Source organism: Hippocampus comes, unplaced genomic scaffold (assembly GCF_001891065.2).
Source record: "Hippocampus comes isolate QL1 unplaced genomic scaffold, H_comes_QL1_v1.1 scaffold122, whole genome shotgun sequence".
Classification (NCBI taxonomy): domain Eukaryota; kingdom Metazoa; phylum Chordata; class Actinopteri; order Syngnathiformes; family Syngnathidae; genus Hippocampus; species Hippocampus comes.
In genome coordinates this window covers 1,556,402-1,570,290 of record NW_017842059.1, presented here as the reverse complement: position 1 = coordinate 1,570,290, position 13,889 = coordinate 1,556,402, and the positions used below count along the sequence as shown (strand labels likewise).

At 40.7% G+C, this 13,889-nt stretch overlaps 1 protein-coding gene across 4 annotated transcripts; it reads left to right on the top strand.

Moving 5' to 3' along the window:
• Nucleotides 1–7,853: 7,853 nt before the first annotated feature.
• Nucleotides 7,854–13,104, top strand: LOC109510866 (inositol-tetrakisphosphate 1-kinase-like). 4 transcript variants are annotated; one of them, XM_019861535.1, is made up of 10 exons: nt 7,854–8,093; nt 8,340–8,364; nt 9,002–9,124; nt 10,046–10,163; nt 10,262–10,363; nt 10,744–10,784; nt 10,871–11,036; nt 11,573–11,636; nt 11,859–12,021; nt 12,235–13,104. In XM_019861535.1, the coding sequence occupies exons 1-10, from the start codon at nt 8,011–8,013 to the stop codon at nt 12,331–12,333; spliced, it is 984 nt and encodes a 327-aa protein (XP_019717094.1). In that variant the 5' UTR covers nt 7,854–8,010; the 3' UTR covers nt 12,334–13,104. The 4 variants fall into 4 exon arrangements, with proteins under 4 accessions (XP_019717094.1, XP_019717093.1, XP_019717095.1 ...); XM_019861534.1 differs by having other exon boundaries at nt 7,855–8,093; nt 11,569–11,636; XM_019861538.1 differs by having other exon boundaries at nt 8,001–8,089; nt 9,002–9,297; nt 11,569–11,636.
• Nucleotides 13,105–13,889: the final 785 nt, after the last annotated feature.

Below are 13,889 nucleotides of genomic sequence, written 5' to 3'. Positions count from 1 at the left end.
TGATTTTTGTTTTTTATTTTGTTTTTTATTAGGACCTCATTACCATACAATTAGCATACTGAAACTAAAATCATGAACATATTTTTATGTGTCTAGTTGAGACAGAAAATCCTTATTTGCAGTGACGTTTTTTTAGGTGATACTAGGCAGATTCAAGTCTGAGTCAATCATTTCACCAAGATTTCTGGCTTGATTTTTAGCTTTCAATGACACTGAGTTAAAGTGACTGCTGATCTTTAAGGTTTCATTTTTGGGGACAAAAAAAATAATTCTTCCAACTTTTCTAGATTGAGCTGGTGAAAATTCTGCTTCATTCACTCATTAATTTGATGAATTCATGAAAAGTAAGGGATTACAGTCATGTGATGACACTGAAATGTAAAGTTACGTGTCATTTACATAAGTATGATAAGAAACGTTGTGATGCTCCATAATCTGAGCAAGGGGTAACATGTTGATATTAAACAGAAGTGTTCCAAGAATGGACCCTTGTGGAATCCCACATTTGATCTTTATTCGCTCAGACTCAGGACTTCCAATTGAGACACACTAGTCACTATCTTGCAAGTGTGATTAGAACCAATTCAACACAATGCCAGTCAGTCCCACCACTGCTCTGGTCTCTGGAGCAGTATAATTGATCAAGTTCTGGTATGTCAAATGCAGCAATGAGATCTAGCAATACCAAGACAGCGTTTTTGAAGGCATTTGACGTATGTCACTAAAGACTTTAATAGGTAAAGTCTCAGCACTGTGGTGTGGTCGAAATCCAGGATGAAATGCATTCATGAGATTGTTTTGCATCATAAAACTCTGAATCTGTTGAAACACAACCTTTTCAATCGCTTTTCCCCAAAACAGAAGATTTGATATGGATCTGTAGTTACTTATTGTTGAAGCGTCCAGGTGAGCCTTTTTTAGAAGTGGTTTTCCCTTTTGGGAGTTGGGACCTCTCAACCAAAGGTAGCATGGGATAGGCTCTACCTCACTCGATGAGGAGAAGCATTTTGGGAACTGAATGGATCAATGGAAAGTCATTAATAAACATTACAGGACAATTTTGAGGAAACAATCTTTCACGCGATTCTAAGGGATCCTGGTTACTTCTGTTAGGGTTCTGGACCAAGTCGGAACTGAAGCAGATCCTAGAAAAGGTATGGATCGAAATATAAAAATAATGTATTATAACAAAAGTGGTCGTGAGACTGACAAAATACAGTATAGCAGAAATCCCTGGGGAGCAACGCAGGGTTAAATACCACTAACAAAACGAGCTTGCAAAAGGCAAGAAAAATAAATAACGCAAAATTACTTGTCCAAAAACGACAAGCCAATCAATAAAACAATATAAATGCATTGAGGAGAGCAATACCAAAACAAAACAAAGATATCAAGAAAAACAAACAACAAGATGGAGAGCGACGACTGTCTAGAAAAATAAGCATTTAGACGTGAGACGTGAGCAAGGCAAATATTCCGACAACTGGTGATGCTTGATCAGTCCCAGGGTATAACCCGCAAGAGTGATGGCGTGATGGGCAACAGGTCCAGAACGGAAGAGCGCTGCCCATCAATGCCACCTGCTGGAGAACAGACAGAACAGAAACATGACAACTTTTAGCATAAAAGAGACTATTGATTTTTTTTTCGACATGAAATGTTTTGACATCCATCATTCTGTTTTCAAAAGAGAATATGCTCATAATGGTTGCAGGTGAGCTGGAGCTTATGCCAGCACACCTCCAAAGAAATATGTTTTAAAAGGTTGATGTGTGGGTTCTGCCACCTACAAAGTAATAGAAGAGGATGTCCTGCCTGTCACAATATGTTGCTAGCGTTGAAAGAGGAACAAAGATACACCATTTGTAATCATATTTTCCGACCAATTCAGTGAAATTGGAGAATTTCCCACAGCACACTAATGTGGTGGGAATTATTGAAATCGATGATCAGAGCCATCAGTATTGTGTTTGTACGTACAGGTTAGGCTTGGCTGCAGTGGCCAAGATAGTTCTGTTGTGTATTCAACAGGAATACGTAAAACAAATTTAAGAACATTTCTCACCATTGGAGGATGGAAATAAAAGTAGTCACGACACAGAAATAACTGAGCTCACAGGTGACAATGGGCTACGTGTGTGCACTTTTCTGCATGTGTGTTCTGCAGGAGGTCCTGGGCAGGCTGCATCATTGCTGACACACTGTTGCGGGCAAATCCAGCTTAGTGTGTCTAAAACTGGATTTCGAAATCTGCCACAGGGCCCCTAATGCTAGGGCCGCTGTCACCCTCAATCACTCACACACACCTAATCCCCACGCTGTGACCCAACGCACACACAGGCACACACAGGCTTGAGTGCCCGATGCACTGGACCTATTCAGCTTGGTAGGCAATCCCAGTACCAGGCAATACCAGCCACAGGTTCAACTTTTCATACTGGGGGAAAGAAGCACGGAGACGTGTGAGGAATGAAAATGTTGCAGAACAGAACAGGAAGGGCTGGTTGAGGATTGAGATGTTGGACATAGTCAATTGGTGGGTCATTTTTGAAGGAAAAGGTTTGCACTAACCTACAGTAATATTGTGAACAACATATCATACAGTGTTCCCTCACTTTGCTCGGGTGATACGTTCCAAGCCTCCTCGCAAAAATTGAATTTCCATATTCAATTCAAATAATGTCCAAACTGATGAGCGGGATTGTTTGGAGTTTTTTGTTAGTTTGTTTGTTTTTTGGTAAATATGGACTCATTTTTTTTATTTAATGCCTGCAACATGTCCCATAAAAGCTGGGACATGGGCATGTTCACCACTGTGTTACATCACCCTTTCGTTTAACAAAACTCAGCAAGTATTTGGGAACTGAGGGCAATAATTGTTGAAGCTTTTTAGGTGGGATTCTTTCCCATTCTTATTTGATGTCTAACTTCAGTTGCTCAACATTTTGTTGTCTCTCTTGTCGTATTTGCACTTCATAATGTGCCACATAGGTCTGGACTGCTGGCGGTACAGTCTGGTACTCGTACTCTTTTACTCCAATGCCATGCTCTTGTGACATGGGCAGAAAGTGCTTTTATTCCAAAACCTACATGTACCATGCATCCATCCATTTTCTGAGCATCTTACCCTCACAAGGGACACGGGGCGTGCCGGAGTCTATCATCTTGTGACATGGGCAGAAAGTGCTTTTATTCCAAACACATAGATAAACAACCAGGTCACACAACCAGGTCATCCATTTTCTGAGCATCTTACCCTCACAAGGGACACGGGGCGTGCCGGAGTCTATCATAGCTGTCTTCAGGCAGCAGGCGGGGGACACCCTGAACTGGTTGCCAGCCAATCACAGGACACACATAGATAAACAACTAGGTCACACACACCCCTAGTGGCATAATTAAAAGAAATAATTAAGTTAGTTTTCAATAAAGATATAGTTGCTGATGGTGTAGTGGTACACACGACAGACTTGGTTGTGGGCAGCGTGGGATCGTTTCCAACTCAGTGACGGTGTGAATGGTCGTTTGTCTCTACATGTGCTCTGTGACTAGAAATAATTAAGTTAGTTTTCAATAAAGATATAGTCGCTGATGGTGTAGTGGTACACACGACGGACTTGGATGTGGGCAGCGTGGGATCGTTTCCAACTCAGTGACGGTGTGAATGGTTGTTTGTCTCTACATGTGCTCTGTGACTGACTGGGAACTAGTTCAGGGTGTAGTCTGCCTTCCACCCGAAGTCAGCAGGGATCGGATCCAGTAGCTCCCCGTGACCCTGTTTGGGATGAGCCGTGTTGAAAATGGATGGATAAATAAAGATTTGTGGACGGAAAAATGATCAACATAAATCCTTTGTATTCATCGAAACGATTTGTTCTCAAAAATAAATTAGTGACTTTATTTGAAAGTTTTCAGATGATGCTGGGATCCTTGGATAATGAAATTGAAAAGCCTGCTGAATATAAAATTAATTTTATGAAATTCTTGTACTGTAATATTTACATAATTTAACAATTATTTTCTTTCTTTCTTTTTTGCATGGGTGCTATTTAAATATATTTTTTTAAATCTTACATGCCCCCACGGAGTGACTTCACGTCCCCTCAGCGATACACGGACCCCCATTTGAAAACATATATACAGTATTTTGAGCATTCCTCAACTTTTCTTTTTTGCATGGGTGCTATTTAAATATATTTTTTTAAATCTTACATGCCCCCACGGAGTGACTTCACGTCCCCTCAGCGGTACACGTGCCCCCATTTTAAAACGTATATATTTTGAGCATTCCTCAACTTTCCCAGTGCTTTGTTGGCCCTGTCCCAGCATTTTTGTAATGTGCTACAGGCAACAAAATCAAAATGAGAAATGATTTGGCATAAAAAAAAAAAACAATCATGTTCATCAGTTTGAACATGAAAAATCTTTGTAGTGTATACAATAGACTACCTAGTGCTTTGTTGGCCCTGTCCCAGCATTTTTGTAATGTGCTACAGGCAACAAAATCAAAATGAGAAATTATTTGGCATAAAAAAAAAAAACAATCATGTTCATCAGTTTGAACATGAAAAATCTTATCTTTGTAGTGTATACAATAGACTACCTTTTGAAAAGGATTTGCAATTCATTGTATTCTGTTTTTATTTACATTTTACACAACGTCCCAACTTCACAGGGATTGGGGTTTGCATCATGAACACTGTGTTTCAAACACCACTGCAAACTAAAACTGCAAGCTCCAGATTTGTGTCCAACTTGTTTCAAATGGAGTCGGATTGTGCAGGGGCATATAATGTTGTGGTTCGTGTGTGTGTGTGTGTGTGTGTGTGTGTGTGTGTGTGTGTGTGTGTGTGTGTGTGTGTGTGTGGACATGTAACTCAAGAAATGATTAAAAATACAGATGGCCGAGTGCTATTTGTTGGCATTAGAGTTATTATCGCTGTCCTGATAATACCCCAATGTTATATAATTCAAACTATTTGCTATTAATGCATCAGCAAACCCAGTTCAGTATGTGTACAAAAAAGAATAAATGAATTTAAAAAAGCAGCAAACAACTCTGAATGATTGGAAAGATTGTTCCTCTTCCTTCCACTGATCAAGTGTACTCAAAAGCAAATGTTCTTTTTTCCCCGCCACAGGTTGTCCTTCCCATGCAGAACAAGATTAGATTTGGAAGTCCACAAACAGCATGTCTTCACAAATCATCTCAGCCGACTCGAATGTTCACTATTCAGAGTAACTGTTGTACTACCAATAATTAAAAGTGTCAGGTACAGTATACAAGATTGAGTTGATTTTGCATGCGTGTTACAGATCTTTTAAATAAAACACGATATTCAGTATCCCTCCACCTTTTAAGCATTCAGTGTGGGATTGGATTCAGTAGAGCCTTCCGTAATCTGGTCTCATAACGTAACATGGAGCATCTTGCACTATAGCTTTAAGGAGACTAGTAGGGCTGCTGGATTCACTCTCTCAGTGCTACAGACCTAAATCCACATTGTGTCTGAGGAGAGGAGCTAACATCTCTCTTTGCAAGCCGAGAGTGCAAGAACACGAACTATAGTGGCTTTGCCTGTTAATGTGAAATGAATTATTGCCAGGCGGCCCGGTGGACCAGTGGTCAGCGTGTCAACCTCACAGTGTAGAGATACCAAGTGCAATTCCAGCTCTGGCCTCCCTGTGTGGAGTTCTACCCGGGTATGCCTGGGTTTTCTCCGGGTACTCCGGTTTTCTCCCACACTCCAAATATATATATATATATAATTAAATAGGTGATGAAATGGAAATTACTTTTACGATTTGGGATACAGTATTTTAGTCAACACAGAGGGATTAAATAATGACACAATAAATACAATAACAAATAGCAATAAAATTGTTATGACATCACAGAATTTTAAAATCATTCATTTATGATGTGGCCGATTTGGAGGAGTATAGCATCTGCAACCGTAAGGCAATATGTTACATTATGTGTGCAAAGATTTTGAGGCACTGTCCTCTCCATCTTGTCGGTGTGCCGACCCAGCATCCTTGTGTTGTTCATATACTGGAACTGTTTTGTGTATGATCCAGATGAGTACAGTAATGCTCATTATATTCATGGTTCTTATGTGTGCATGTTGCATTGTATTGTATTTCAGAAATTAAGTGTTACTTTTATGAATAAAGAATAAAAGGAGACCTAATTTGGTGCAGTCTGTCAATGTTTGAAATGTATTTACTGTCATGAATGGATCCGTTTCTGTTAGTATGTGTACAGAAATAGACATCATGTTGGTGGTCCACATTAATTGAGATGGACGGTGATCCGTAACCCCAAATCCTGCTGCGTCACTGTGGAAAACTGAAGAGAGGACACGCACACAGACACACATGTTCATGTTATGTTCGGGCTAATTAACACACACCCACACGCACGCCGCCACAGTCACCACAGCTAAGTCTAATTGTCCCGGGAGTCAAAATATACACGCAGTTAGTTTGTGCTCTGCAAACTGCAGAAAAATAGAATTGCAGCACATGGTATTTCCTAAAATTTATTGAGGCAAGGAATCCATTTTCCATTCGAAAAATCTCACGGCACACCAACAAACCAAAAAACAAAAGTATGAATATGGTACTGAAATAATGATGATCTTGTCTCACACTATTATGATTCAAGAGTGAAATCTGGGCGATTTTGACTGAACGCAAAGCTGATATACTCACAGAAGCCACGACTCCGTATATAGTCACAACCAATACCCAACTACGCTGTCAACAGGTCGTTTGAGGCACCTACAGAGTCCGCTCAGCCGGACAGGGCATGATTATACTTGAGGTAAATGTCTCATTAGCGCCATCTCCTGTTCAACGAAAGAAACGCTGGTGTGACTTAAAAAGAGTTTTGATAATAATAATAATACATTTCATTTATAAGCGCCTTTCAAGACACTCAAGGACACTTTACAACCAAAACAAGAATAATAAAACCACAGATAAAATTCTAAATAATAAAAGGAGAGATGAATCTAAACTGAATATGCGATTTTTGTCAATTCTTCAAAAATTCAGCGGTGGCAAAAGTACACACTCGAAGTGGATGTAGAAGAATAAATACTTCTATTAAAAAAACACTGGTAAGAGTAGAAATACGGATGTGAGTTCTTTGCTCAACAAAAGGTAAAAAAGAACTGCCTGATAAAAGTTAAAAAGAATATTTACTGTCAATTATGGTACTGTATATACAATAGCAAATTGATAACCCGGCACAAAGAATGCAAACATGTATGTATTTATTTATTTATAAAGCGCTAGCTAAAGGTAGAGAGCAAAAAGTCATCAGAAAAATAAATATCCGGTACTCATATAAAGCAGATGTCTGGTAAGTTAAAAAATTGTTTACATCCAGTGATGAAGTATTTGTACTTATTCGCTTGCTTCCCACCACTGGCTGTGTCGTGAATGCATGATGGCGCTTTATACTCTCCTTTCATGACTAAACATTCATTAATTTCCTGTCCAATTTATTGTTATTAGTGTCGTGGTGAGCTGAAGCATAAATCCAGGTTGATTGGTCTAGGTTGAAGTGGGATACATCACATTTCCACATGTGGACAATTCTGAGTCTTCCAAAATGCATGTTTTGGGAATACGGGAGGAGAAAACCTGCTGAAGAACGAAGAGAACAAGTAAAGTCCATACATTGACCGGCGTTCAGATTTGAATCCTGAACCTCAGACTACTGCACCGTGCTGATCTTGACCAAATACAAAGAGGCACCAGATGAAGAGGTAAAGTCAAACGACCACAAAAAAAAACACTTTTTCTTTGTTTGTCATTCTGCCTGCCAAATTATTACAAGATATTTTAGGATTGTAAAGTAGAGTTGAGGAAATCTTCTTTTGAGATGTAGTGGGTGGGAGCGTGAGAGTGTGGAGCCAGTGGGGTGGTGGTTACGGACAAGAGCGTGGACACTCCAACCTAACTGTTCATCAGAAGGTCACAAGAGAAGGACGCCAAATGTCACGCTGCAGAGTGGGCTTCTGTCTCAGTGATAAGAAACGCCGCAGGATGAATCTGGATGGCTTTGCGGAGTTCTGTGCGTAAGTTTCATGGCTAATGTTTTTTTTTTAAATCATAATCACATTAGATTATTGTTAATTCAAATTGGAGTCAAATTTGGGTCACAAAGTTGGTCCACTCAGCGCAGAGACTGAGCAAAATGTCATTAGTTACTGAATTAATGAAAGGATATAAAGTATTCAATTTTGAGGACCAATGACGGTTCTTTGTATCACAATAATGTTACTCTTGAATAGAATTTAAATCGATTCATTTCGTTCATCCAGGGACCATGGAGTGGAGGTGGTGGAGGTAATTGTTTTAGTCTTATGTAAAGAGGAGGGGGGGGGGGCATAATTTCCCACCACTGAAGATTGGTGGCGAATGCAGGATTTCCATATTGTCTGCATCTATTTTCCTTGGTAGTGTGTGTGTGTGTGTGTGTGTGGGTGTGTTTGTGTGTGTGTTTAGGGGTTGCATGCATGTATAGATGGGTAGATTTGTCTTTCTCTGCGTGATTTTCAAAGCACATGCATTCCAGATTGTGTTGCACTGTGTTAAGGTTAAATAGTCCACTTCAGTGTGCACGTATAGCCACAGGTGTCATATACAGATGTCTGCAACTTTAGTAATCCATGTCACAGCCATCTGCAACCACCTCCCGTTAGCTTTCTTGTGCATTTTCCTTGAGAAGGCGTCATGAAAAAAAAGGCCCTTTAATTGTGGTACAAAACTGTTAGCCTGTAAGCAGCATTAGCAGTGTTTGTGGCGTTTTCTCATTTTATTTACCTAACGTGTGTGTGTGTGTGTGTGTGTGTGTTTGTGTGTATGCGTGTGTGCCCATGCAATAAAGCCAATGTCCTGTGACAAGGCTACTGTAAGGTGGAAAGAGGGCAGATTCAAGATAAAGGACAAAGAGACAATCAAATGTTTTCTTTTTCTTCTCCAGATTGATTTTACTCAGCCACTTGAGCCCCAAGGACCCTTCGATGTCATAGTTCATAAGCTGTCCGATGTCATCGTAGAGGCGGAGCATGACAAACAATCAAAGCAGCTCCTGGTCGACTTCCAGGTGGACCTAAAAAGAACCACAATGCACCACATGTTTGGTTTAAATGTTAAAACAAATATGCAATGTGCAATAGAGCCTCATCAGTCATTCTACATTACCAGACACATAATGGCCACAATATTAAAAGCAAGTATTTGGAACATTCCACAGCTAAACAGATGAACTGGAAACAGGTGAGTGTCATGATTGGGTATAAAAGGAGCATTCCAAAAGGCTCAATTGTTCATGACCAAGGATGGGGCGAGGTTCTCGACTTTGTAGACAGCTGTATAAATAAATAGAGGGAGTTCAACATTGGAAGAAAAAAAAATCTCAATGTACAAATGAAAAGGAATTCACTGATTTCATCATCTACAGTCTGTCACGGTAGGATAAGGAGACGAAAATGGCAAAGTGAAAGTAGATGTGGAAATTCAAAGTAAAAAACAGAGAGCGGGGCTGGAAGCAGCAGGGCATAGAAGGCTTAACGTTCTGACAAACTCAGTAACTCAAGCTTGTATAGAGAAAAGCAAGCCCAGCCCTGTGTGACCAAATAAAGGACACAAAGAGCCAAACTCCATCACAGTTACAACAGTCACTACCCTCACTTCAGAAGGCTGAGGAATGGGGACCTAGAGACCCAGGAATGTTCCTTGGGGCCGTAGCCCTTCCAGTCAACTAAATACCGAAAACGGGGACCGCTGTGATGTAGATCCATAATATTGCGGACAGTGTAGGCGGGGTGACCGTCAATAACCAGTGGTGGAGGCGTTAGCTAGAGGAGAACCGGCTTCAGGGAAGAGACATGAAATGTGGGGTGAACTTGGAGGCAATTTGTATGACTTTCAAGTATTGATTATGGAGACAAACAATCAGCAATTTAGCTTTTGCGTTTAGCCTGCTGGATGTGAAAGCAAAATGTGCTCCCGTGTTATGTTCCAGAGCTATGTGTCAGCACACAGCAAGATAGTTCTTCTGGATCCCCTGCCTGCCATGACCCAAATTCTAGACCGCTTTACCTCTTACCGGATCATGAGCAAGCTGCACAATTCACTCCGAGGTCTCATGTTTCGTCATAAAACTATTTCAGCAGTACCGTAAACACCGGATTGTTGATGTGAAGCCTTCTGTTGTGTTTTCATCTGTTTTGTTTGACAGACTGGCACATTTGCAGTCCTCCATACCTCGAGGTCCACAGTGCAAGCGATATGCCTTCCGTTCAGCAGAAAGTGATGACTCAGAACCTGAGCTTCCCTCTCAGTCAGTTTTCTACCTCGCTCTCAGAAGCCTTTTAGATGCTCACTGGTTTTTGTTGTATTTGATAAACCACGAGCTTTAAAATGACCCGCAAGCGAGCAACGTTGTTGGTTTCATTTGTGTCTCAGGTGAAAAGAAAAAAAAAAAAAAACAATTGTCACTGACACGCATCTGCATAGTAGTACAAGTTTATGAGACAAGTTTATGAACATAAATATCGGGACAGAATCAATCCAATCAAATCAAAAATACGTATTGGAAAGACAAAAGCAGGATGAAGCTCAGCTAATTATGGTCATAATCCAGATCGAGGCGAGTGCGTCAACTTTCCTTTCTGATTTCCTGTGTTAACATCATCCAACATTTTGCTCTCTGTTGGACAGTTTGTAAAACGAGAGTAGCCCACGGTTCTCTTTCCCATGAGGTAAGTGCAGTCAGGGTGTTTTTGTTTGCACACCTTCTGCCTTTTGTCAGTCATCGTGCGTCGTCGTCCATTTGCTGGGTGCATAGATGTCGCTGATCTTCAGTGAGGCAAGTCTGTCGGAGATCCAGCCTCCATGCGTTCTTCAGAGCTTTGTCAACCACGGAGCCGTGCTGCACAAGGTGTTTGTAGTCGGAGAAAGACACTTCTGTGTGGAGAGGCCCTCACTCAAGAACTTCCCCACCGGGCCATGTGGTCAGTCAAAAAATGCAATAAGTCCCCTTCCTGTCTTTCACTTTTCTATCCACGGTCTCATTCAATGATTAATTCTCCCTACCCTAAACCAATATCCTATTCTACTGATCTGCTAATGCTAGCTCATTTCTTTTCTCATTTTCTGTTTTGTTTGTTCACTGTACACCACAGGTGTCAAAGTCAAGGGCCGGGGGCCAGATCTGGCCCGCCACACATTTTGTGTGGCCCGCGAAGGCAAATCAAGCATGTCAAGTTTCATGATGCTTGCTGAAGTCTGAACCAAAATGTCAAATTGTCATATGTAATCCACTACAACAGTCACTATTCTTGACTTCTGATTTGAAAACTAGTTATTCATCCATTTGTTGTGCGCTGTGTATGTAATATGTGGAGCGGATTAAACATTTATGTGGTTTCCCGAAATTCATAACGGCCCTCCAAGGGAAACCATAACTACAATGTGGCCCGCGACAAAAATGAGTTTGACACCCCTGCTGTACACACTGCAGCTGTGGTTTGTCTCTGCCTGCAGACAGAAAGACCATCTTCTTTAACAGTCAGCAAGTATCCAAACCAGAGTCAAGTTCTGATCTCACAGCTGTGAGTATTGAATGATATTTTTCAATGAAAAGTTCTAAGGATCCTTCAGGTTTTTTTTTTTAAACCAATAATCATCAATTAAAAACTCAGTGAAAGAGGTGCGATTTGTGAAGTGGTAATTCCTGATTTTCAAACTGGATTGGGATCAACCAACAATTTGCAATTTTTGTGAAAAAGAACACCCATCTCAAACTCACTGAAAACGTGTCTCCCTTCCCCAAGATGGATGAACAAATACCTTGCCTGCCTCCTCCCAGCACGGAGGCTGTTGCCGCACTGGTCCGAGAGCTACGGGTTCAGCTGGGCATGGCCCTGTTTGGAGTGGATGTCATCATCAATACACAGACATACACCCTCACTGTCATTGATATCAACGTTTTTCCAGGTGAACACAGCTATTCTCACTCACACACACACACACACACACACACACACACACACACACACACACACACACACACACACACACACACGCACACGCACAGCCAGATAGTCCAAAGTGTTCTTGTTCTTCTGTCAGGTTATGACCACACACACACACACACACACACACACACGACACAGCCAGATAGTCCAAAGTGTTCTTGTCTTCTGTCAGGTTATGATGGTGTGCCCCAGTTTTTCTCTTCTCTGCTCACCCTCATTGAGTCAGTGTTGGACAAACAAGCTTCTTCTGCTGGCTCTCCTGACCAAATGACCAAACACCAAGGGGCAACTTCCACTATGGGAAGAGACACGATGTAATTCAACAATCAGTCATTTCATTCAAATAAAAACATCTGAATTGACTCCGTTTTTATTTCGTGTGCCGTTACTCTAATGACACCAGAAACAATTGGCAGAAAACGTGTTTCATATACTTTTATTGATTAATGAGTAGCATCGAAGACAAAGCAGGCACAAAATACAGCATTATATTGGCCAGTAATATTACAAATATTGTTACTACAGTATTTTTAAATGGTTTTGAAATGTCCTCAATATCATTCTCCTCCAGACGTATCTCTTCATCTACCTTGCTGGTTGATACATCTTACACATATGTACAAGAAACAACTTTAAAGTACAGTAACCGTTGTTCAATTATGAAACGAGCAATCATCTTTGGAAAGGGTCGTACTAATATTTTTAGTGTTAACGATTATTTATGTGTTCACATCCGATTGCAATTCTTGGCTGTATAGAGAACAAAAAAAGAGAGAACATATTTAATAAATGACTACTATATGTGCACTTTAATGGCGTATTAAAATACCTGTTGTATGTATTGTCTTACTCGTTTAATATTCATTATTGCATTCATGTGTGCCGCAGTGAATATTGCATTATTGCAGTTAACTGAGTTGCTTGCTAACCCTGTTAAAGGTGTACCATGTGCAATTTGACGCAGTGACCTCTTGGGGGCGCTTTTGCTTTTTACTTTGTATGACCTTGGCGCAATGACATTTACACGAGCACAAAAAAAAAAAAAAAAGACCACCAACACCCTCTTGGGGGCGCTTTTGCTTTTTACTTTGTATGACCTTGGCGCAATGACATTTACACGAGCACAAAAAAAAAAAAAAGACAGCAACCACTGCAAACGTGGTGCCACACCACCGAGCGATTACAGTCCAGCGGTTATTTTCAGCGTTAGTGTTCCAAAAGACAAGAAAATGGCTTTAGTGTCTTCCTCGTCCCTGCCTCGTCCTTGGCTTATTAAGAGTGCAAAGCTGTCCTGAACCTCAAGTGACACGTTGAGACCTTGTAAGCTCTAAGTACATCATTTCCCATCGACTGTACGCCAACCTACACGGCGTGTACATCCACACGCCACGTGCAACACCTGACATACGTATCGCCGTACAAGATCCATTTGTGTTTTGTTCGTGTCACCCTCGTTCATCACAAACAGTCTGATTTTAACAGTACACGAGCCTAATGAAGCAATTGTTATTTCTTGAAAGAATGAATATTTACCCTTGGGTAGAAATATCAGTTATACATAACAGTCATAACACTTTACATGTAGCTCTCGCTAATTGCACAAAACAGATATTGAGACACTCACATTGCTTATAGAGAATCTGTTGTCATTTCTGAGACAAGAAGCACTGTGTGCCTGTTTTTAATGACTCAGCACCCAAAAATGCTGTGTGGCGTGTGGATGTAAAGTTTCTAGGTAAAAATGGCATTAAAATAAAAATGCTGAATGCTTGCATCTGTGGCAGTTCACAACTGATTCCACTTGTCAATTAAACATTTACAGGTGAT